Genomic DNA, 26,574 nt, shown 5'->3' on the forward strand with positions numbered 1-26,574 from the left:
TAGTCCATTGTGGAGGAGGACCAGAGGTGTTTCAAGATTCTGGGATAATTATCTTTTCCTCACTGTGGCCATTGATTTAAAAAAGCAGCGTGTAATGCTTCATCTATCCTGTGGAGGCGCTGCAGGGAAAGTAAGTGGTTGCTGCCAGGTTATCTCACAGATTACAGCTGATTAGAGATGATGTTCCGCATTTGATTACCGGTGGCTGAAGAAGTTGGATGCAGCCCATGAGAGTCCTGGAGAACATGGATACAGTCATAGGCCATAGACTGTATCCATATTTTCCAGGACTCCCTAGGGCTGCATCAAACTTCCCACTGGCATGCAGATGTCACATGCTAGAGTTGCACTCATCTCTACAACTGGGTGTTTCCCAGGATTGAGGGTGAGAAGTTTCTGGACCCCGTTAAATACAGTACAGTATAAAGCAAGTTCTTATGGGTTGGATGTTCAAGTAACTTTCTGTATTTCCAAATTTATAGTAACCTAACCTTTAAAGCGTGGATGGTAATACTATGTACATATCTTTTCTTTTTTTTCCCTCCCCAGGCCCGGTACAAACAGAGTCTAGATCCCACTGTAGATGAAGTGAAGAAACTCTGCACTTCCCTGAGAAGGAACGCCAAGGAAGAGAGGGTCCTGTTCCACTACAATGGACATGGCGTTCCACGTCCCACAGTCAATGGAGAGATTTGGGTTTTTAATAAGGTAGGTACTTCTCACAAATGAAATGTTATATATTTATTGATGAATATCCTTAAAGTGAATGTACCATCAGGTACATTGCTTTGGGTTATCTACCTTAGCAGACTGGCGCTGGCACAGGGATGTTGGTGGCACGGTCCTTTTTTTGAACTGGCAGCACCAGATTCCCGAGCATGGCACCAGTGTTTTTGAGAGCACCGGCTTGACATGGAACACTGAGGGCAGGCCCCACGTCCCCTAGTGTGACAAAACTCCATTAAAATCAATGGAGCTACATCACAGAGGGGGGAGATAGTCACACTGGGGGCCGGCGGCCCTACCCCCAGTGCTCGGGAATAGACCGGCCCCGGGCCCAAGGACCGGGCGGCGGTTCAAAAAAAAACCCCCAAAAAAAGACCATGACACCAGTGTGCCTGTGCCGGTCTTCGAAGGCACAAAACCTAAAGTGATGTACATTGATGGAGCATTTGCTGTGAAGTGGTTATCCAGGGTAAAGAAAAGTACAACTACTTCCTTACAAAAACATTGCCACCCCCTGTCCTCAGGTTTTGTGTGGTATTATAATTCAGCTCCATTCACATCAATGGAATAAAGCTGCAAAGCCGGCACCCAAACTGAGGATAAGAGGTATGCTGTTTCTGGAAGAAAGCGGACATGTTTTTCTAAGTCTGGGCAACCCCTTTAAGGTTCATGATAAAGAGATCCAGATAAACTGTAGTATCGGAAGTTACTTACCAGAAAATATTATAATCATAAAGAATCATTTCAGACAATTTTCTAGATCTTCAAAAGGGTCGTCAAACAATTCCATGGACATTTTTGACACTTGCAGAGTATATATCATGCTTCTTCATGTCACTGGAAATCTAGATTTGTGGATCAGAACAAACAGAATATAGAATGGGTGTTTTTTACAGGATGACTATGTAAGTGCGGCACAATGCCGTCACACAAGGAGCAGGAGCCCAGTATGACATCTCTGCCTTGGGGCATCGAAACATTCTGTCCTGACACTGAACGCGGCAGAAGAGTCTGCAGTAAGCTTTCTCTGTGAAAGTGAATCTTGTAGAAACTGAATGAATGACGCACAAACAAGGTTTTTGGTACAACATTGATCTTATTTTTACAGTTAGAAAGAATAAAAAAATAAATAAAAATGAAGATAGTCGGACAGGGAGAGTAATAGAACTTATTGGGAACGTTTTTGATTATCTCAGTTGTGTGTCGTTTCTCAAAGCCCTCAACAACTAAGCACACACTTATTTCTTGGATCTGATGAAGGGGTTAATGGCCCAATGCATGTTATCCTGTATGCACATTTTGCCAATAAATTGCACTTTAAACTGCCCTTTGACGTGATAGAATATGCTCCGGCAGGGCCTCTCTCTGGTCAGTCTATTGAGCCAAGACCTGAATCTAACTGAATAGAGTGTTGAGCCTGAAGAGGGCGCTGTACACAGGAGATGCCTTTACAGTCTGACAGATTCCTTTGTAAGGAACAGTGGGCAAAGTCTATATGCACCATACTGAGGAACACGTTATTAGGTTATGGTGAGCGTATTTACGCAACGTTATGTTCTTCATTTTTATTTTTATGCTCTGATAAAGTTCAGTACAGATTATAGTATATACACACCATGCAGGCTGGCACCATGCATATATGTAAATAAAATGTATTAATTATATTTGATCTTAGATTACCAGTGAGGTGCAGTCCATTCTTTTTCAATCTCATTTTTTTTTTCTTGTCAGTACAGATTATAGGTCACGTTAAAGTGACTCTGTACCCACAATCTGCTCCCCCCCCCCCCCCAGATCTGTCCTAGGTGATGCAGTTATTGTCCTTAAAAAACAAAAAACACTTGCAGCCCAAAAAAAGCTTGCAGCCCTGAGTCAAATGTGTGTGTGTCCTAGAGTGTCTGTGTCCTAGGCCTGCACATCCTCTCGTCCCACCTCCCTGCCCTCCTCATCATTAGGAATGCCACAGGCAGGATTTCTCCTATTCATCACTTGTCTGAACACTGCACCTGTGCTTTAACGATCCAACACATGTGCAGTGTTCAGACAAGTGATGAATAGGAGAAATCCTGCCTGGGGCATTCCTAATAATGAAGGGGATTGAGAGGTGGTGCAGGCCTAGGGCACAGATACTCTAGGCCACACTAGTTTGACACAGGGCTGCTAGTTTAAAAGTTGCTTTTTAGAACAATAACTGCATCACTTGCCGAACGGACCCCAGGACAGGTCTTGGATTAAAAGCAGCTATCCGAAGCTACAAGTGGTTGGGGAGGGCAGATTGTGGGTGCAGTGTCGCTTTAATAGGCAGAAATGATTCACTTTTACAGAGGCGTGTAGACTTTTTATATCCACTGTAAATGAAGGCAATGTTGTTTTCTATCTTTTTTGAGCACATCTGCCTGCGTGAATGTGTTAGCGGCAGTTTTATATTAGCTTTTTATTTCTTCTATAACCATTGTACAGACTGTCCTTGCAGTTGTATTTGCATTCATAAAAAGGAATAATTAAGTTCAGCAGCTGCAGCGCTCCTAACACTTAAGGAGCCGCACAAAGCCGTCTCATCTGATGGAGAGATGTATACAGTAAGTGAGCGCTGGGCACGGCATAGGGCAGGGCTACATTCAAGGGAGATAGCATGGTGTAAATGTCTTGTTCTGTATATTCTCCTGACTAAGTATGTAAGTATGCACAACATACTACCCTGTTTCCCCCAAAATAAGACCTAGTAGAGGTTTTGCTGAATTGCTAGATATAAGGCCTCCCCTGAAAATAAGACCTAGCACAGTTTGTTTGGAAGCATGGCCGCCGCACAGAACACCAGGGCATGCTTCCAGATACAGCGCTTATGCTGCCTGGAAAACCTTGATACAGCCTATGGGATCTACCTGATACTGGACATGACGCAACTACTTGTGGATTTTGTTATAATATTTAAATACCATAGAATGAAATTGCAAGCCTCGTGTGTCCTGACGGGAGAGGAGCGAATTTACAGTAAGGGCCCTATTACACGGGACTATTATCGTGCGAAAAATCGTTAGTGTTCAAATTTAAAGGATGATCGTTCTGTGTAATTGCAGGCAATGATCGAAAAATCCTTTGTATCTAGTTGACTGTTAATTTAGATCTGAACCTAAAATTATCGTTAATCGTTCGCTGTAATTCCACATTCGTTCGCTCAAGTTCCGCATTTGTTCACTAATCGTTCAGTGTAATTGCACATTGTCCATTGTTTTGCTGGGATCAGAAGGAATAAACGATCATACTAACAATCATAGTAACTATCGACCATCGTTCTGTGTTATATGGTGAACGATTTCAGGTTAACGATAAACAATCTAGTTTGGGGTCGTTTATCATTAAAAAACGCTCTGTGTAATATTGAACTGAATCACTTGGTTATCCCTGCAATCCGCTCATCAGCGGCTGCCTTATTACTGACTGGCACTCTATGCCGCTCCTCCCCGGGTGCTTGGAAAAGCTGGATACCGTCCTCGAAAACTGGATTACATTTCCCAGGACTGGATCCAGCTTTTTCCCGGCACCCGGAAAGGAGCGGCAGGCAGTTATAAGGCAGCAGATGATGAGCGGATTGCCGAGATAACCAAGTGATTCAGTTCATTATTACTGTAACTTCGTTCCTCTCCAGTCCTGACAGCAGTCGGGATGTTTCGTTCTTCAGCTTTGATCAGTGACCGCACCTTAAGGCCGTATTAGACCAAGCGATTATCAGCTGTAAATGAAATAAGAGAAGGTATAGGTCCTCAAGACTAACAAGAAATATTACGATATGGTGATAAAAATGATTGGTAAACAATAGATAGACTGAAAATATAAAACAATTTACTGGGAAATGTAGAGAATAGTGGATTAAAAATAATGGGCTAAAAATTTCATCTCTTTAGTGCTAAATAGACAGACATATAGATAATACATAAAAACATGACATAAGACACAATGATAAAACCAGATCGGTACTAATAAAGGATAATAAACAAATAATGAGCATTAATAGATAAATTGGCAATGTGCAAAGTCTGATTAAGTCATAAATAGAATGTTCTCGATAAAGGTTCATCCGTGGCTAGGATGTATTGGTTGAGTTGGCAATCAAGTATCTAAGTTCATCAATATATGGCGTATTGTCAGACTACATGCATTGCAGTAGCTTGTGATAATTAGGCAATCGAATAGCAAAGTTCAACACTGAGTGGTGTATAGGCAGACTGAGTCCGCTGTAGCAGCCTGGGTGTATTACAGCGACGTCTGATCGTTTAGACGTAACTGTAATGTGGCTACTCGATCAACAAAGTTCATCCGTGGTCAGTATTAACGGAATATATGTAATAATGGATATCAATGATCCATACCCGCTATGGCTGACTAAAAGAGTAGCCGACAATGTGTACGACTATTTGCGGCAGATTGGGCTAGTTAGATACGTTGACACGCTGATGTGATTGCCGTGCATGCAGGAGGTATAAGTTGGTATGGTGTATGATACACCTCTCACCCGTCTTGCGAGCTGGGGATATTCCAAGCAGTGGTCCCTTGTATGATGTCCTGCTCCTGACGCTGGAGGCGTGTGCCGCACTCTGCCTTGGTTTAAGTACAGATCGGAGCTCCGGTCATGCGCAGTGGTAAGTGTTGCCCGCGGGACCTCGTGGCTGAATTGGCGCCAAGTTTGAATTAGGAATGGCTTGCAATGTAGTTAGCCAATTTGAGGTTTTAGCATGCTGAATATAGATGGATGAAAATGTTAATGAAATCTGGACGCGTTTCGATACTTTCTTAGTATCTTTCTCAACAGCAAAAGAGATAGTGATGTAGTCCCAGTCTCAGTGGGTATATATCCTTGGTGGGCTGCTGGTGATTGGTTGAATATAATTGCACAATAATGGTTATCACAGTCAGGTGTTGATTGCCTTGTCCAGTGGTCAGAAAGCAAGGCATTTATGAATAGTTAGGATTTGTCTTGATTGTACCATAAATATTGTGTGCAGGTTGATAAAACGGTGTTGACATAATTGGATGTCCAATATTTTTAATAAACATGATTTGCATATTGTAAAATCAGATACAAGTAATCATAAGGATAATAACAGTATTGCATGTTATAGGATAAAAAACCAAGAAAGTAACAACAAAAATACACATGTTATAATGGTAAAGCCCGTGTCGGTGCTTAAATGGTGTATGTCGTATGCCTAGTCATAACTGGAAAGGGTATGAGATACATATAAAGGATTGCAGCCGCACTACCCTGTACAAAAAGGTTCGATATGATTTGATGTTAGTCTTGCAAAAATGTGAAGTATCAGTATTGTGAGTTGATCTATAGGGGAAGACCCCTGGGGATCAAACCCAAGGACCGCCACCGCGCTGATTGACAGCCTGGCAGGTGACGGGCCGTGAGAAGGAGCCCCAGAGGTCGAAGTTCAGATAAAACCGAAGATTTCTAGTTCCTCATTCAAGCCTTTTGGGGCCATACTATCAAAGTCGTATATGAACCGGGATTCTATTCTGGACATGGATGCAATATAGTCTCCTCCTCTCCAGCTTTGCTTGACTGACTGTAAGGCCGAAAACTGGATCTTGGAGATGTCGCTATTGTGATGTTGTTTGAAATGTGCTGAAAGTGGATGTTTCTCATTGCCTTTTTGTATATTGTAAAAATGTTCGTGTATGCGGGTTTTCAATTGTCTTTTGGTCCTCCCAATGTACTGCTTTGAGCATGGGCATTGAATTATATAAATGATACCCTTCGTCTGACAGGTAAGTAGTTCTGTGATGTTCCATGTAAAGTTGTTAGTCGTAGATGTAACCTTTAATGTCTTTTTTGGGAAACTATTATCAGCTGTAAATGACCTATTACCGTCGCTTCCGCCGATAATCGTTTGGTGTCATAGTTCATGTTGAAAGGCAACAGTATGTTGGCCAATCGTTGTCTTTGAACATGTTTAAAAAGAACAACAATAATGGAAGAGGAGCATCTGCATCTTCTATGGGGCACCTGGCAATCTAAAGATCAACCGGGCAGCTGCTCCCCGCGGCCCTTAGCCATCCGTCTGCTTAGAACGAGGGATGTCCTCAAGCTATTAAGGTCTCTTCTGTTTCTGTGAAAATGTTAAGAAGATTGGTTATAGGGCAGAGAATATAGATCTTGTAGTTACCAGAAGTCAAGACTAGAGATGATCGTTCGCATTTTATTACCGGTGGCTGAAGAAGTTGGATGCAGGCCTAGGAATACCAAGAAAACATGCAAACAGCCTACGGCCTATGCTTCTATGCATGTTTTCCAGGACTCCCTAGGGCTGCATCCAGCAACTTCAGCCAACGATCGTACTGGAACATGCTCTAGTTACACTTGTTTCTAGTCCGGACCATTTCCTGCAAGGCAAACAATATGAGAGTTACAGATGGACGGCCTATGAACAGTTAAGTGTTTATCATCCAAATACATATGGCTCAGCCCGTCCTCAGTAACAAGATGGCTTCTCTCCCGTATGTTGTGCAAGAAGCAGAGGAAAGCGTTGAGCGATTGCCGATCACGGCTGATCCGTCTGAAGCATCTGTTAGGTTATTAATAATGGAGGATTCGTAGCCCAGAGTACTGCAGCAGAGTTTTTTGGCAGACCTTGTACCTGTGAGCAGGAGTCGGGCAGTGAACCACGGCAGCGGCTTGTATTAATGAGTGCTAAGAACACCTGCCTTAATCCCTCCATTTAATCAGTGTTTTAATCGGATGCCAGGGGTCCGTCAGTTCTTAACCTTGTGATTTCCATGTGGCATCATATACATGATCTGATCAAGATGCACATTGCCTGATCTAATGATGGAGCAGGAACCCAGCTGGCCCCGGTGTAATGGATGATATCCCTGGTGGGTGAGGGTGTGTGCTTCATGCCCAATGACTAGCAGACCAGATTTGAAGGCAGGAAGACTAGCGTTGAACGTACCTGTCAAACTGTTTGGGTTGGGCAACGTTCTCCGAACCCTAACGGTGACTAAGATTAAGAACGCTTCTTCTTAGGGCCTAGGCAGGACAACTCTTTTCAGGACTGGCCAAAAGTGTATGAGGACCCCCACGGTCTCCCCTGATTGACGATGATGATGATGAGTGAAGGAATACTGGATTTCAACAGGCCGTCCATATTCATTTTTCTGAAAGATAATCTGCCATCCGAACAGTCCCCTCCCCTCTCCGCTGAGGACTTACGATTGGTTGACCTCTTAAACTCTGCACCTAATCTCTGGGAGCTTCTTGGGATGGGTTTCCATCACCGAGCAGCTGCATATTGGCTTTACGTCATCAAGCTTTCAGATGGAGGGGTGGGAAGTAGGCCTGGAGGACTCTAGAATAGTGAAAATGTGTTTAAAGTACTAGGTTTAGCTCTGCCATCTCAGTCTTGGCTGCTGGATGTCTCTTCACTTCCTGTTGTTGGGCTCAGTCCATCTCTAGTAACTGAGAGACCAAGACAACTCACAGGAGGTGAGGTTAGGGCTTAGCTTGTGTACCGAGAGCTTGAGCTGTGTATTTACAATATGTAAGCCTGTCTGCCTCTGTCGTGGGTAAATCAAAGCTTCCCTCTTATCTGTGACCACTTATAAAGCTCTTCGCAGCTGTCCTATGTGTTTCTTCTACTGTATGTACACAGTGCTACCTCCTGAATGTAAACTATTTCCCTGTAGCCTGTCATGAATGGCAATGCATTGTTTATTGTAACCTCACCCTTGCTGTACCAGTGCTGTTTCTTTCAGGGCCAGTTCACCATCTATGTGCCATCTATGGTTCTGTAAATCATACCTCAGCACAGTGCCAACCGGTACAGTGCTGTGCCCCCTCACCAGCAGGGGCATAGAAGTAGGTGCAGTGCTGTGGTTGGCCAGACAGTAGTACTTGTGTGTGTACAGCCGGCAAACAGCTCGACTCTTGTCCCTCCTACAATGTAGACTAGCATAGTATGTTTAAATATAGTATATATGTATACTGGAGTACTGTACCCCAATTCTGGACTGATATAGCCTGATATCAGTGATATATGTAACACTGGGTAATGAATCAAGCATAATATTATCATGTATAGTCATATACATGGAGTGAGTCCATCATGTATTACTGCGGCCCCCTGGGCCACCACTATGGGGAACTCTGCACCTTAGGAACCTGATGGCACAGTCCCCGTGCACCTGCAGCTGGATTTAGCTCTTCCCTTATGCTCATGGATCCCGTGGCGTGGATGAAACTACTGACAGTGAGGAAGTACGTGAGATTTGGTGTACAGAATGGCTCCTGCCCTGAAGGGACGGTCCATCCACCGTGCCGGATCGCTGCCGGGTACATCCAGTTCTCCAGCTTGCTTTCTTTTTGCTTCGGATGCAGCTACTCGGATAATTTTGTTTTATTTAATGTAAATTGTTTTCCACTTCAGGGAGCCTCCTAGTTGGCAGCTCCTTCTCCTCCTCCTTCCCTCACTTCCTTAATATAATACAAGAAGCAATTTGTCTGAGAGTGTGTTCCAGTGTTTGCATTTCTTGTGACTGTAAATCCCACTTTATCCCGCTCCTCCAGCTCCATTCCCCTCTTCTCTCTCCTCTTCTCTCTCCTCTTCTCTCTCCTCCTCCTCCTCCTCCTCTGTGATTTCCCGGGTGACATGGAGGGCTGCGTCTTACAACATCCTCAACTCTTTGAAAGTCACAGTAAATGCTGCTCCAGGGTCTCTTAAGAGACGGGTTATTGCACACTAATCCCCACCCTGCCTGCGAGAGGAGAGGTAATCAGATTATCTGCTTGTTTATTACACAATGTGCTGGATTTTAAAGGGGTATTTCACTCAAACATAACTTCTGATATGTTGCTGCCCATGGTGAGACTAACAATTCCTTCCATACTTATTATCTATTCAGTCTCCTTCACCCAGTTCTCAGCTGCTGCTTTCTGCTGAAAACATAAAAATCTGTTCCTGGCAGGCTTTATCTGCAACATTTAAGCTTCTCTGTAATGCTAAGAGGGTTATTCTGAGGTCAGGTTGCTAATGATCTCACTGTGGTTAACCCTCCCGGCATTACAAAGAAGCTGCAATGTTGCAGATACAGCCTGCCAGGGACTTGTTTACATCAGCCGTCTCAAAAGGGAGGGGGGAGGAGGGGGAGCCAGAGAGAAAAGCTCAGACAGGTTTTTACATCTTCAGCCGAAAGCATCACCTCAGAACTGGGGGAAGGAGACTGAATAGATAAGTATGGAAGGAATTGTTAGTCTCACCATGGGCAGCAAACTATAAAAAGTTGTGTTTGAATGGAATACCCCTTTAAGCCTCCTTGGATGAAGGAGCGACCGATTTCTACTTACATTCTTCTAGCCTGGTCAGTCTAGGCTTCATTAACTTTGTCAAAAAAAAAAAAAAAGTTTTATCAGGTCTGTTCTGTATGATTTGGTTTTTGAGGACAATGAGACTTCAATCGAGAGATATCCACGTCATACTTCATTAAGACATGGCTCAGTCTTCCATGGCGGCACCTCCCGGCTTTGAGCCTTTTTGGTGTGCCACTCGTTTATTCCCATAATCCTTGGTTTTGGGTACTTGTCGGTCAAACTTCCGTTTGCTGACAGTAAGCAGAGAGCCTAAAATATGGTGATTAAAAGTGAAGTCCGGCCTCAGCTGCTCATAGCTGGTGATTGCTAACAGTGAAGCATTGCTTACCTCTCCCCATGCCCGTGATGCGCCATCTGACTGGCCCCGGGACCCCCGCCGGAAGGCATTGTCCCCCAAGTTGTGATGACGCTGCGACTTGTTGGGAAAATGCCCATCTGGACAGATTGACAGGCCGCTCAGCCAAACAGTGACTGGAGCAATGTCCCAGCTCGGTCACTGACTGGCTAAGCGGCCAGTCCATCAGCCAGGTCGTGACCTCTGCTGAAGAAGCACGGGCTGAGGTTGAGCTCGTACCCTTTCTTAGGGCCCTATTAGAGGGGACGATTATCGTGTGTAAAATCGTTATATCGTTAAAATTTTAACGATAATCGTTCTGTGTAATTGCAGGCAACGATCGAAAAATCGTTCCTATGTCGTTGAAAGTTGATTTAGATCTCAACCTACAATTATCGTTAATCGTTCGCTGTAATTCCACATTTGTTCGCTCAAGTTCCACATTTGTTCGCTAATTGTTCAGTGTAATTGCACATTGTTCATTCTTTTCCTGGGATCAGATGGAGAAAACGATTATAGTAACGATCGTAATAACGATCATAGTAACGATCGTAACTAACGACCAACGTTCTGTGTAATATGGTGAACAGGTTAACATAAACAATCTCGGTTGCGATCGTTAGTCGTTAAAAGTTAAAAATCGCTCTGTGTAAAAATAAAGTAAAACCCGGAGGCCGGACTTCTCCTTTAACCACCAAGTATAGGAAATGTTGCTGTAACTCTGTAACCTGAATGTAATTCGAGCATGCTGGGTTCCGTCCGATCCCGTGTGTGTGACATTTGATTACCGATGGCTAGAAAAGTTGGATGCCGCTTTAGAGAGTCTGGGAAAACATGGATAGGACCTATGGCCATGGGCTGCATCCACCATCTTCAGGCACCGGTGATAATCTGCCTCCATCTCCACTTATCAGACTGCTTGGTGGAGTGAGAATATAATGATGACGTAATATGAGAGGTAACCCCGCTACCGACTGCATTCAGGTTGTGTCACTAGAAAGTCGCACCGATGACAGTGGTAATGACTGAATGCCTGATCACCATGGAGATGAAATCTTTTTGCTGCACAATGTAAAATATTGCGGTGGCATTAGGTTACTGTATATCTCTCTCTCCGCAGATTTCGGCTTCTGTAGGTTATGACGTGTGTGACACAGCTGGGCCCCGGTTCTGCTCCGCTATGGGGGTCAGCCGTAACCTCCAGACAATGAGCGTTCACAGGCCTGTGGCGTAGGCGGGAGGTTTCTGTGTCTGTTTGTATTTGGTGGCGTTGGCCGCATTGATTCTGGTGTGTACACTGTGTGGGAAGCTCAGCGGGATTAATCAAAGTTGTAGCCGCTCCGTCCAGAGCTCGTTGCGAGACGCTTCGTCTTATACAAGCTGCCGCAGATTGGTATTTTTCCGCTGTCGTCAAACGGCAAAAATCAGATTCATTAATTATGTCGGGCAATACATCTGCCTGTCATGGGAATGGCGACCCCTCGTGTTCGCTGTCACTGCATTCACTGGTCACAGGACTGATGGAGATAGCCCAGCACTGGACATGGCTATCCAAGAGAGAGAATAGAGCCTTGGCACACATGCCCGACTGCTGTTCTACTCTTACAGGGGTACATGGGACGCCCATTTGTCACATTGTTTGGGGTTCAAGTGGTTCGGCCCCCAATAGAGTTGAGCAAACTTAAAGCACGCTTGGATTCATCCAAAAACGAACGTGCAGCGTTGGATTAGAAGTATCTGCAGAAGCTGGATGCAGCCCTAGTGACGCCTGGAAAACATGGCGACAGCCACCATTGAAAGAATGGTGATGGTGGTGGTAAAACTCCGTGTTCTTAGGTGAACATATGTTATGTCCAACTCTGGACATCTATTGCCCTTGCTCCCCAGCTGATTTAAACAAGTCCCTGGCAGGCTTTATCTGCAACATTGTAGCTTCTTTGTAATGCCAGGAAGGTTAATCACAGTGAGTTAAAAAGCAACTTGACCTCAGATTAACCCTCCCAGCATTACCAAGAAGCTGCTTACAAAGTTGCAGATAAAGCCTGCCAGGGACTTGTTTACATCAGCTGTCTCAGAACGGAGGAGGATGAGACGGAGAGAAAAGCTCATACACAGATTTTTGTGTCTTTAGCAGAAAACAGCAGCTGAGAACTGAATAGATAATAACAAGTATGGGAAGGAACATAACTTTTTGAATGTTTGAGCGGAATACCCCTTTAGTTTTATCTTATTTTTTTTTTTTTTACACAGAGCCCTCCCCCTTGCCACTTACCATATCCAAACATGTAAACATTTTAAACCTTGAATATGTCACTGTTCTTAAGGAGAACGTAACAATCAGGCTTTTCTTACCTTTCCATGCGCCTCGTGTTTGGTTACGTCATGTTTGGGTCCCTAATCCCACCTCCACTTCCGAGATGGACTTGTCTTGGCAGTGACAGCTTAGCCAATCACCGGCTGCAGCACTGCGCTATATCAGGGCACCAACATATTAAAACTGTAAACTGAGCGGAATACCCCTTTAATCTAGATAGTTTGTCATCTGGATGAGTTTAGAATTTCTGTCCTATACTAAAAACAATGCTGTGCTATCGATGAGCTGTAATACCAGTGAGGCCTGTGAGACGTGAGCACCCTAGTTATATAATATAACGGGCTGACGTTACTTACATCTCATATAACCTCCTTCCATGTCTTCAGCCGTCATTGATCATATTGACTGTCATTTGTCACAGTCAGAAGCGATGTCTTTCAGGGGATTGTATGTTATAAAACCTCTCCACAGATAAGAGCAGCTCCATTCCTTCCTTCCCGAGACCTCGCTTACTCATGAAGAGAAGATGAACCCCAAAGAATCTTTTTAAGGGGGGCTCTGTAAAAGGCGCCTGGTGTGGTTAAGGTATCCTTAGATAACATGCTTCATGACAACTATCTGTCACATAGCAGCATAGAACGCCTACTGTAGGTTCTGTATACACAATAGATCATAAGTACCAAATAATGATGCGCGTCACTGCTACGCCAAAGCAATGCCCACAAAAGATATATATATAACAGGCTTTACGCCCCTTCCTCCTCTAGCACCATTATATAATACTAAAGCTGACTATACCCTTTATATAGCTGTAGACTTAAAGTGTCACTGTCGTTTAATTTTTATTTTTTATTTTTTTGTGCAGAAATCAATAGTACAGGTGATTTTAAGAAACGTTGTAATTGGGTTTATTAGCCAAAAAATGCATTTTAATCATGAAAAAGCAGTTTGAAGCTCTCCCCCCTGTCTTCATGATTTTCTTTGTGGAGGGGAGGGGTGGAGGGAGATGAGGCACCAAAACAAGACAACAAAGAGTTAATTTACAGCTACATCACCAGGCTATCTCATCTGACGTCAGCACTTACCTCTCTGACCCTTGAATACCGGCTTTCATACAGCTCCCACTGTGTAATCCTTTGTTCTCTCCTGGCAACTAATCTCCCTCCCCCTTCCCTCTCCATAGAACAGACAGGGCTTGACTGATAAAGAGCAGTGGATGAGAGAGAGGGGGGGGGGACCTGGGGAAAGTCTTTGTGAATGCAGATAATGGCAGATTTGCCTAATAAACCCAATCACAAAGTTTCTTAAAATCGCCTGTACTATTGATTTCTGCAAAAAAAAAAAAAAAAAAATGACAGTGACACTTTAAAGCCACCTTGTCTCTTCATACATGTTCACACTCGGCTTAGCTGATGCGTTCTAGGTTGAGAGAGGGGAGATTAAAGGGGTTGTGTAGGATTAGAAAAAATTACTTTCTTGCACAAACAGCACCACCCCTGTCCTCAGGTTATGTGTAGTATTTCAATTCACCTCTGTACACGTCAACTTAACCAAGCTGCAATACCCACACCTGAACTGAGGAGAGAAGAGGTGCTGTTTCTGGAAGAAAGCTGCCACGTTCTCCTAAGCCTTTTAGCCTGTGTCGGGAAGCTCTATCTGCAGCTTATCCTTCCAAAAATAACAAATGCAACAGTTAACATCGAACCCCCCCCCCCCACAGACGTCTGCTATCGGCACAGAATCGGGAGGCCACCATACACATTACACATTTAGCCTACATTTATGCGTATGGCTGCATAAGTGTCTCTCTTTAGATAGCTCTTTTTTTACTTTTTAGTCAGGAGGGGCAGCTCTCCTGGAGGCCTGAATCTATCCACCATTATGTACAGAGTTTATATGGGTAGAGGAAGAGCAGGACGTTTGTGAGATGCAGATTCAGCCAATGGCCATAGAGTTCTAAGAGATCTCATAACAAGGGGGCATAGCCCAGAAACATGCAGCGGTAGTTGTTTGTCTGTGGTGCTAAGAGTCTATATTGGATAGCTGGTGTCAGAAAGTTGTAAAGATTTGTAAATTATTTCTATTAAAAGATTTTCAGTCTTCCAGTACTTATCGTCTGTTGTATGTCCTGCAGGAGGTGGTGTATTCTCTCCAGTCAGACACAGTGCTCTCTGCTGCCACTTCTGTCCATGTCAGGAACTGTCCAAAGCAGGAGAGGTTTTCTATGGGGATTTGCTTCTGCTGGACAGAGGTGGCAGCAGAGAGCACTGTGTCAGACTGCAAGGAATACACCACTTCCTGCAGGACATACAGCAGCTGATAAGCTGATATAAAATAGAAATAATTTACAGATCTATAAAACTTCCTGACACTAGTTGATTTTAAAATATATCAAAATGTCAATGTCTTTACTTGGTAAGGCTTCTGTCTTTGCCCTCCCCCCCCCCCCATATAATACAGTACAATATTGTACATTTCAGTAATAATCAAAATGACAAAGCCATAGTACACATAAGTTATGTTTACAAAGTTTCACAACATCATATATACACACACACACACGGGACAGAATTCTGAGCAGATATAGCATTGTGTCTGACGTTCATAGGCCAAGAGGTGTCATTCCTTTAGCATCTGGGGTACCTGACCCATTGTAGCTGTTACCAGCCAGCACCTCCCTATAGTGTACACAGGTGCAGTCCTGACTCTATTCCTATTGTGGAGCTGCTACTGACCTCCTATATTACTGTAGTACTCGCCATCTCTCTGTACAGCTGCCGTCTTCTAGGGAGCTCCTGACTCTGTTCCAAGCAGCAGAAAAGACGTCTTACATGTGCCAAAAAAAGCGCTAAGTGCTCCCAAAAGTCAGATTTGTGAAGAAAGGTCTCTGGAGACATCAGACTGGGTGATCGTATATTGTAGAGCAGCCAACAAAACCGGGGATAGACCAGGCTGAGGCTGCGTTCACACTACGTATATTTCAGTCAGTATATTTCAGTCAGTATTGCAACCAAAACCAGGAGTGGATTAAAAACACAGAAAGGATCTGTTCACACAATGTTGAAATGAGTGGATGGCCGCCATATAACAGTAAATAACGGCCATTATTTCAATATAACAGCCGTTGTTTTAAAATAACAGCAAATATTTGCCATTAAATGGTGGCCATCCACTCAATTTCAACATTGTGTGAACAGAGCCTTTCTGTGTTTTTAATCCACTCCTGGTTTTGGTTGCAATACTGACTGAAATATACTGACTGAAATATACATATACTGACTGAAATATACGTAGTGTGAACGCAGCCTGAATGTGTAAACCTCCCTCCATATGGCAGCATCTGACATATACATCACTATTGGACGTGTGTTTTTTGGCAGGGGTATAGTATACCTTATCTGACAGCTGTAGGGGGAGGCAAAGAGTTTGGGTACATCAGCAGCCTATTTCCAGAAAGCTTTGGTTTTGTACGAGTTAACAGTCCAGTTAGGATATATCCATGCTGTCAGTTTCCATATCACACAGTAGTACATACTACTGCTGTGCTCCGGCATCCTATTCTCCTTGTCTCGCGTCCAGCCGCTGAGTCTTCAAGATTTAATTCCTCCGGCTGTCAATCATTCTGGAGGATGTGTGGTCTGGACGGGAGAGCCGGAAGAACAGGATGTCAGATCACAGCAGCAGCGCACTAGGTAGGTATGTACTGCTATGTCATATGAAAACTGACAGCACGGATATATGCATATCTGTGCTGTCATTTTCCATGGCCGCACAAACAATACAGTAATCATTCGTGCAGCCCGGCCTCCAGATTTCTTGAACGTAGATCATGAACCTAGATCTCTCTGATGGACGCCCTCAGCTTAGAGATCTGTAGGTCTAAAAGGACGCTTAGTTCGAGTTCGTGCAAACCCACGGTCCTCCAGCTGTTGCAGAACTACAGTCTCCATCATGCTTGGACAACCAATATAGTGATGATTTGCGCAGCTCTGGCCGCACAGTTACAAAGCTGAATAACAGGCTAAATAAGCTGATCAACGTTATCAGGCATCAGCCACTATTTCCACAGAAAGGAATATGGGTAAACCACAAAGTGCTCCGTACTGAGCTGTAGCCATGTTACTGTTGTCAGTGACCGAGCTCCTGTGAGTATACGCCGCCGATGCATGATGTGTAGGTTAGGAGCAGTCAGTTCTTCACGCTTTTTGGGGGCTTGATGTGTGGCAGAACCTCAGAGGCGCCCCCTGCTGATGGAGGGGGGGGGGGGGATTGAAGATACCATCAATCTTGTAAAAACGCATAAAAATCATTTAAAGAAGTTTATAGTAGAATAGAGATATCGGAAAGGAGGACCAGACCTGAGGTTTTGTTCGGTGGAATCTACCTGGTGTCCCAGATTAAAGGGGAACTATCTGCAGGTTAGGTGAATCCTCCTCGGCGCCGGTGCAGTTAGTAGTTTGCTGCACGGTTCGGTAAGGCGCGCTGCCCATCCCCATAGCGCCAAACTGGCCCGGTCCATTGTTTATAATTAGAGAGGAGCGGGGTGGCCAAGGGCGGGTTGGTCCTATGAAATTACTTCTAATTCAAAATCTCCATTCTTGCTGTACTTATCAGCTGCTGTATGTCCTGCAGGAAGTGGTGTATTCTTTCCAGTTTGACACACTGCTCTCTGCTGCCACCTCTGTCCATGTCAGGAACTGTCCAGAGCAGCAGCTAATCCCCATAGAAAACCTCTCCTGCTCTGGACAGTTCCTGACATGGACAGAGGTGGCAGCAGGGAGCACTGTGTCAGACTGGAAGGAATATATCACTTCCTGCAGGATATACAGCAGCTGATAAGTACTGGAAGACTGGAGATTTTAAATACAAGTAAACTACAAATTTATATAACTTTCTAACACCACTTAATTTGAAAGAAAAATAACGGCCCCTTTAAGGTGTCCTTGTTCATGAAGTCACCAGCACAGCTTCTGCTGTGAGATTTTTAAATAGAAGTAAATTACAATTCTATAGAACTTTCTGAAACCAGCTGATTTGAAAGACATTATTTTGTTGCCGGAGTGCCCCTTTGATGTTTCTTTCCCATGCACTGTACACATCTTTTCTGTAGTGGCTTTGTTAAACTAACATTGTTTATTGCTCTTTTGTTTCTAGAATTACACACAGTACATCCCTCTCTCCATATATGACCTACAGACCTGGATGGGAAGCCCCTCCATATTTGTGTATGACTGCTCCAATGCCGGACTCATCGTCAAGTCCTTCAAGCAGTTTGCCCTGCAGAGGGAACAGGAGCTGGAGGTAAGGATAGTCGTACTCGCTCCGGACATAATGTCCAGGGTTATCCAGAATTAGAAAAACATGGACGCTTTCTTCCAGAGACAGCATCGCTCTTGTCTCCAGGTCAGGTGTGGTTTGCAATCAGGCTCCATTCACTTCAATAGAACGGAGTTTCAAAACCTGCACTCAAACTGGAGACAAGAGCTGTGCTGTCTCTGGAAGAAAGTGGCCATGTTTTTCTAACGCTGGATAATCCCTTTAAAGATGTTTCTATCAGATGCTGTACACAGGGACACAGATCATATATTGCTGTGTAAATGTAATTGGGAAGTCACAAACATTCAGCCGCTCCACCGATAGAAATACTATTAGTTACATGCTTATATATGAGGCCTTTACTCTTAAGGCACGAAGCTCGCAGCCACAGGTTTCCATCCTTAAACATGGCCGGTTTCCTCCAGAAACTGCAGGGTCCCCTAGTTTCGGTTCAATTGAAGTGAATGCAGCTTAAAGGGTTTCAGTCAGGAGGATTTGGGGGTTCTGAGTTACAATAATGATATGAAGAATGCTGCAGCGTTTCCTACCATATTAACTGCTTGTTTACCATTGTCCCCATTTTGCCAAAATGTAGTTTTATTCCTTCCCGTGTTGTATGCAAATCAGCACTAACTAGCCATGTGGGCGGTGTCTCTCCCCTAACTAGTCTTGTGGGTGGTGTCTCTCCCCCAACTAGTTCTCTTGCCGGGGCTGTTATCCCGCCTGGAGCCTTCTACATAATTCAGAGGTGGGATTACAGCCTGGGGAGCCGTGACTAGTTTAGATAGAGACGCCATCCACATGATTAGTTGAGGGAGAGACACCACCCATATGACTAGTTGAGGGAGAGACACCACCCACTTGACTAGTTGAGGGAGAGACACCTTCTACATAACTAGCTGAAGGTCTTCTTAGTGTCTGGTCTTCTCTGTATGTGTCTGGGGACTGACCGCCTGAGCTGTCCAAAGATCTGTATTACAGCAGCCGTTTAGATCAGTGCTTCTCAGTTCTAGTCCTCAGGCCTCACTAACAGGTCATGTTTTGAGGATTTCCCATACAAAGATCACCTGTGATAATACCTGATGGACTGAGTATGATAATATCACCTGTGAAATACTAAGGAAATCCACAAAACATGACCTGTTGGTTAGGCCTGAGGACTGGAATTGAGAAGCACTGGTTTAGATCATACAAATCAATAGTTTATGGAAGACTTCTCCAGGCATGATGTGTGCCCTTTGCAGATGTCATTGTGCAGGGAGAGGAAGGATGGGAGATGACACATCACCTATTGTGACCGGTATAAACCTGTTTTCTATATCTATGTATGTGAGGGTTAGATGACTTTTAAGAATTGATTTCAGCAAAAAGTATCCGCCATTTAGGCTTTGTGACCAAAGTGAAAACTGCCAGACTTTAGATGTTATTTAAAAAACTAGGTTGAAATGTGGAAATAAAAAAAAAAAAAAAAAAAAATTCTGTATGTTTAACATTACAACTGGCTTTTAAAGTGTCCCTGTCATCATAGAAAACTTTTGACAGGTCATAGAGACATGTTAAAGGAGATCTGTCACGCCGCGGACGGGTGGACATTAAAATATAATAAAGCGTTTCATACCCATCTGGGTCCCGTTTACGCTGTCTTTTCCTGTCCGGTGGCGGAGAAGTCGGCGATTCTTCTTTTCCTGCCCGATATTAAAATGAGAGATGAGTCCAACGTCCTTAGAGAATTGAAGACAAGTCCGGCGTATTCATGAGGTCTTCTTAGCTCCGCCGCCCATCCATGCCTCCTTCTTCTTGATTGACAGTCTTCAGTCATCAGGTCTTGTCCAGATCCCACGCAGGCGCATCCTGTCTCCTCTTCTCGGTCTTCTACTGCGCATATGCAGGAAAGCTCTGCACTAGCTTCAACTGCGAATCGCGCATGCGCAGAAGATCAGGAGCGACGCACGTGCACGGGATCCGTCGAGAAGATGCAGAAGACGACAGGCGTCAATCAACGGCTGGAGGAGGGAAGAAGGACGGACTTCAGCGGCGGCGCTCATTAGCATAATGAGTGCGAATAAAGAAGATGAAGATTTCTCCGTGGAAAGGACGTAATCCAGACCGGGACCGAAATGGTAAGTATAAATAACTTTATTACAGGGTATGCTTGCTTTGCCCGGCTGCCACAGGGTGACAGGTCTCCTTTAAAAGTTTTGATCACACCCGTCCCGATGGTTAGAACGATCCAGAAGGAGACCATACTGCAGTGCGTCCGCTCCCGCTCTGTCAGCATAATCAGTCAGGCTCCATAGACTTACATTACGAGCCCGACTGATCACGTGACACACAGACGGGAGAGGACAAACTTTTTTGACACATTGCCCTAACCTGTGTAAAGTTTAGATGGCTCCCGATGCTGAGACCCGCTGCGTTCATTCGTTACAGTTAGGTGGAGCTGTAATAGCGCACAACCTGGGGTCAGGTGCGCTGCGGCCATGTTTTTACCCCTTATTCTCCCAGCCTATCAGGGTAGAATACACCCCATTCACTTTAATGCTTTGAAACCTCTTGTGTGCGTCACCGCACCGTGCTCTATCCCTCCTCTTGCATCACGTTGCCATCTCCCCATTAATATGCATGGAGCGGCGAGCATTTGCCGGGTGCTTTCTAATTATGAGCTCTGAGACTTTAGCGAACAGCTCATTTATTTCTCAGCATTTCCACAGACCTAAATTGCATTCGGCGCTATGCTCGGCAATAATTGGCACCCAAAGCGGCCGAATGATTGTAATCTCGCTCACTTTCAAAACAAACATCTAATTTCAGAAAGAGATATTAATAAGGTCAGTGCAAAAATGGAGGCCGCAGGAGAATTCTCAGTATAGAAGTCTGAGGAATCTGATGAGGAAGGAGTATGGCGGTGTATTGTATACTGCGTACCCTTGTGCTTCTCCTGCTAGTTCTAAACTTGTGGTTCCTCAGCTAGTTGTGGGGCTGTTTTTCTCAGACTTAACTTTTGATATGTTGCTGCCCATGGTGAGACGAACAATTCCTTCCTTGTTGTTATCTGCTCAGTCGTCTTCCCCCAGTTTTCAGTTGCTGCTTTCTGCTGAAGACACAAAAACCTGTGTGTGAGCTTTTCTCTCTCTCTCTCTCTCCCCCTTCTTACCCCCCCTTTCTGAGACTGATAATATAAACAAGTCGGAGGATTTATCTGCAACATTGTAGCTTATTTGTAATGCTGGGAGGATTAATCTGAGGTCGAGTTGCTGATGAACGCACTGTGTTTTAAGGAGAAGTCCAGTGAAAATTTTTATTAAAGTATTGTATTGCCCCCCAAAAGTTATACAAATCACCAATATACACTTATTACGGGAAATTCTTAGAAAGTGCTTTTTTCCCTGCACTTACTACTGCATCAAGGCTTCACTTCCTGGATAACATGGTGATGTCACTTCCTGGATAACATGGTGATGTCACTTCCTGGATAACATGGTGATGTCACGACTCCCAGAGCTGTGCGGGCTGTGGCTGCTGGAGAGGATGATGGCAGGGGGACACTGAGGGACACAGGGCACTGGAGGGACACTGAGCATCCCTCTGCCATCATCCTCTCCAGCAGCCACAGCCCGCACAGCTCTGGGAGTCGGGTCGTGACATCACCATGTTATCCAGGAAGTGACATCACCGTGTTATCCAGGAAGTGACATCACCATGTTATCCAGGAAGTTAAGCCTTAATACAGTAGTAAGTGCAGGGGGGGAAAAGCTCTTTATAAACATTTCGCATAATAAGTGTATATTGGTGATTCGTATAACTTTGGGGGGGTAATACAATACTTAAATAAAAACATTTCGCTGGACTTCTCCTTTAACCCTCCCAGCATTACAAAGAAGCTACAGTGTTGCAGGTAGAGCCAGTCATGGGGGGGGGGGGGGATGGGGGGAGACAGGGAAAAATGATCACACACAGATTTTTGTGTCTTCAGCTGGTTATAAGGCAGTGGTATTCCACCAATATTTCTCCAGCTGGTTGCAAAACTACAACTCCCAGCATACTCTGCCAGCTCGTTAATGGGGCAGATTGAAAACCATTGTCCGTAAGGGTGTATACCATAAACTCTTTCCTACTTTGGAGCCTGTCTTGGTTCTTTAGCCATCATGCTTTTTAGCATCTGATGATTTACTCTATGCCTGTGAGCTGTTTACACTTAATAACATGATGAATGACTAGAGGAGGGTTCATTAGGATATATTTATGCAATGGGGAAAAAACAGGAACAATGGATGAGTCCGTGTCCCCGTTGCCTATTGAATTTTGTTGACGACAAGCAGAATACTATTCTAGGAAATCCACTTCCCAATGTCCACGCTTAGTGTAGAGCTAGCTCAAGCACTTGAGGTATTGTCATGTGAATGTAGGCAAGGAGAAAATAATGCACTATTGGTTGTATCGCGAAAACTCATAAAAGCTGTCAATGAGCCCCCCACCATGGTGACTGGTGACGCAGAAGTCCACAGAAAGGACCTTTATAGGTTCAGGGGTTGATCTTCAACATAGACGCAAGTGCCACCTTAGAAATGTTATATTATGGGACTACAGTTCAATCAATATCCAATAATTGCTAATGAATTGGGACATCATCCATCATTGAGGCCGTCTATGGCGAGCAATTTGCCATTGTTAGTTTGTAAAACATGGACCCCCAATATATTCTTGCAGAAAACCTCTCTGTTGTTGGGACTTAAAGGGAATCCGTCAGCTCCTGGGCACTACCTGAGGTGGTGACAGTGTGCTGTAGCTGGCGGTCCCCCAGTACGCATGGTGCCTTTTTGGTAATTTTCCGTGCAGCGGATTATGTACAATCTTATGTCTCCTACTGTCACAGAGCAGTTGTTTGTGCCACACTTGTCATGTATCCTCCTCCCTCTTCATGAATAATCAATGCTGCCCGGCCTCCTGCTCGCTTAGCTGTCAGATTGCAGATCAGTCCTCTGTAGGCAGGTTATGTCTGAAAGAATATTTCCTCTGTAATGTGTTGGAGCTGTGGTCTAGGGGTAACTCACCTGTCTAGAGATCTGCCAGGAGTACATTCTCTGGTTTTTAAGGCTATGTTCACACAGTATTTTTGCTCAGTATTTTGCAACCAAAACCAGAAGTGGATTGAGAACACAGAAAGGCTATGTTCTCACACTGTTGAAATTGAGCAGATGGCCGTCATTTAATGGCAAATATCGGACGTTGTTTTAAAAAAAACAGTAATTATTTGCCATTAAATGACGGCCATCCACTCAATTTCAACAGTGTGTGAACATAGCCGTTCAGTGTGTTCAATCCACTTCTGGTTTTGGTTGCAAAATACTGAGCAAAAATACTGCGTGTGTGAACATTAAAAATGGTACAATAATGAGGAAAAAAAGACATCGATTTAATTTTCATCAGGGGATTCGAACCAGAGAATGAACAGCTGTCAGGTTTCTAGACAGGTGAGTTACCCCTAGACCACAGCTCCAACACATTACATTACATTAGGAAAGATTCTTTCAGACATAAACTGCCTACAGAGGACTGATCTGCAATCTGACAGCTGAGCGAGCAGGAGGCTGGGCAGCATTGATTATTCATGAAGAGGGAGGAGGATGCATGACAAGTGTGGCACGAACAACTGCTCTGTGACAGTAGGAGACATAAGATTGTACATAATCCGCTGCACGGAAAATTACCAAAAAGGCACCATGCGTACTGGGGGACCGCCAGCTACAGCACACTGTCAGCACCTCAGGTAGTGCCCGGGAGCTGACTGATTCCCTTTAATGATGATTGGTTCACCTGAGCAGCTCTATCAAGTGAGCAGCATTAAAGGGATTATCCAGCACTCGCACATTTGTAGCATGTTGCTGCCATATAAGAAATGTTATGCTTACCTCTCCGGGTTTCTCCGATGTCCATATGTGGTCCCCATTGTTCCCCGCTGCCTGTAGCTGCAGCCGCTTCTTTGACAGCCTGCTCAGCCAATCACCGAGACAGGAAAGCACGGTGGAAAGTGATTGGCTAAGCGGGCTCACACTCCCAAGATGAGCGGCGAGTACAGATAGCCGGGGGGGCAACTACATTGGGACATTGGAGGAACGTGGAAAGGGAAGTTGTTGTTTTTTTTTCTATGTCAGCAAGATGTTAAAAATCTGCAAGCATCAGATAACCCATTTCATGTAAGGAAAAGGTAATAGCGTTAAGCGGGGTTGCCGTACTGTTCAGGTTTAGCAACATTCTCCGAACCCGAATGCTTGGTATTTGGCTCCCGGCGTCTAGTGAAGTTGAATGCTGCCCAAGAGCTGCCAGGAAAACATGGATACAGCTTAAGGACACGTTCACACTGTAAAAACAGCCTTATATCATAACAACGGCCGTTAAATTTACAAATAATGGCTGTTGTTTGCACAACTGTAGATCTTTTAGAAATGAAGGTGTATTTGGTGTATGTTGATGTACTTGGTGTCTTACCCGTGTTCCTGGTATTCTCTCCATAACAGTTTTTATTTGAGTGCATTGACGTGCGGGGAAGCTACTTGAGATGGCACACACTAATATGATGTGTTACACTGACACCACTCCGCCGCCGCGCTACAACCTCGCTTGCCTTCCTCTGTATGTCACCGCATTGTGTAAGGAAATCATTTGCAGAAGATTGAACATTATTCAGGATAAATTGCACTTGCTGGATAAATCCAGTCATCTGTTAGATTGGAAGGTGGGGGGGATTACAAATCAAATGTTGACCTTACGCAACCATATCCATGTGCTTGTTATCGTGTTGTCTGAAATTAATTCTTCCCTCTGCTTAGAAATATAAGCCTTGTGTTCTTTGGAGTTTGCTGCTCGTGCGTCATCTGCAAAATCCTTGAAATCTTACTAGTAATGGAGTTAGGCTCCCAAGAAAATGGGAAAACCTTGAGAGACCTTCCCGCACATGGCCGCCTCATGTGAATGTCAGCTGCAATTCACGTGTCAAACTTCTTACACCGTTGGATGCTGTTTGGACAAGGAGACACCTGGTACCTCTCATATATTTCTCTGTGATTCCAGAATGTAGAAAAAAGCTTTTTATTCTATAGTAAGGGTCAAAGAGGCGTTCCCGAGCTCCTGATCTGTTGCAAGCTGTAACACCTCCTCCCTCCCACCTGCTATACCGTTTCTCCCATGCCGTGCTCCTGGCGTCTCCCATGCCGTGCTCCTGGCGTCTCCCATGCCGTGCTCCTGGCGTCTCCCATGCCGTGCTCCTGGCGTCTCCCATGCCGTGCTCCTGGCGTCTCCCATGCCGTGCTCCTGGCGTCTCCCATGCCGTGCTCCTGGCGTCTCCCATGCCGTGCTCCTGGCGTCTCCCATGCCGTGCTCCTGGCGTCTCCCATGCCGTGCTCCTGGCGTCTCCCATGCCGTGCTCCTGGCGTCTCCCATGCCGTGCTCCTGGTGACTCTTACAATATGATTTTTACACAATTCATCTGGTGGCTTCCACGCCATACTCTTGGTGGCTCTGATGCCATGATCCTGGTGGCTCTTATAATATGTTTCTAACACCATGCTTTATGTGGCTCTTATATTATGATTTTCCGGTGATGCTCCTGGTGGCTCCTATCATATGGTTCTCTTGCCATGCTTCTAGTATTTCCCACATGATACTCCTGGGGGGCTCTTATAATATGATTCTCATGCCATGCCTCTGGTGTTTCCTACACCATGCTTCTGGTGTTTTCCATGCCATGCTTCTGGTGTTTTCCATGCCATGCTTCTGGTGTTTTCCACACCATTCCCACGCCATGCTCCTGGTGACTCTTACAATATGATTCTTGCACAGTTCATCTGGTGGCTCTTACGCCATGCTCCTGGTGGCTCTTACGCCATGCTCCTGGTCGCTCCCCTGCCATGTTCCTGGTGGCTCTTACAATATGATTCTTGCACAGTTCATCTGGTGGCTCCCACGCCATGCTCCTGGTGGCTCTTACGCCATGCTCCTGGTGGCTCTTACGCCATATGCTCGTGGTGGCTCTTACGCCATATGCTCGTGGTGGCTCTTACGCCATATGCTCGTGGTGGCTCCATTTCCGCACCTATGATGGAACTGAAAAAACAAAAACAATATGAGACCATTCTGTAGAGAAACAGGCGACCGTTGCTGGAAGCTATGGATTATCAGTCCCAAAGCACTAAAACTTGATTGTTTTTATGGATTTTGGAGCAAATCCAATGGCCATGCGGCAAACCCACCTCTAAATTCCCTACCGATTCCGGACTGTTTGGAATGTTTTTTGGTTTGCTGCGTTATTGCAGGTGACATTTTTTTTATGGGCTTGCCTCGTGTCTGTCACATCATGCCTGCGTATTCAGTCTTTCCTCAACAAGATCTGTAAGCGGGATTGACATATCCATTTGGTGTGCTGTGTAATTCCCCTTCCCTGATCCATAAACTTCCTCTCGCTCTTCTGTCCTTCTTTTTCCCCCATCATCCTAACTTATTAATATGTTGCATTGCTCT

The 26,574-nt window shown here is 44.7% G+C and overlaps 1 protein-coding gene across 4 annotated transcripts in view; it reads left to right on the top strand.

Annotated features, from left to right (window-relative positions):
* The window catches only part of RPTOR (regulatory associated protein of MTOR complex 1), a 192,068-nt gene that overhangs the window by 102,248 nt on the left and 63,246 nt on the right, over positions 1-26,574 (top strand). For all 4 annotated transcript variants that reach the window (XM_069953866.1, XM_069953868.1, XM_069953867.1 and 1 more), the window contains exons 4-5: positions 550-708; positions 17,899-18,045. In XM_069953866.1, coding sequence (XP_069809967.1) covers positions 550-708; positions 17,899-18,045 — 306 coding nt within the window. The remainder of the gene's footprint in view (positions 1-549; positions 709-17,898; positions 18,046-26,574) is intronic.

The sequence above is a fragment of the Dendropsophus ebraccatus genome, chromosome 14 (assembly GCF_027789765.1).
Source record: "Dendropsophus ebraccatus isolate aDenEbr1 chromosome 14, aDenEbr1.pat, whole genome shotgun sequence".
NCBI lineage: Eukaryota > Metazoa > Chordata > Amphibia > Anura > Hylidae > Dendropsophus > Dendropsophus ebraccatus.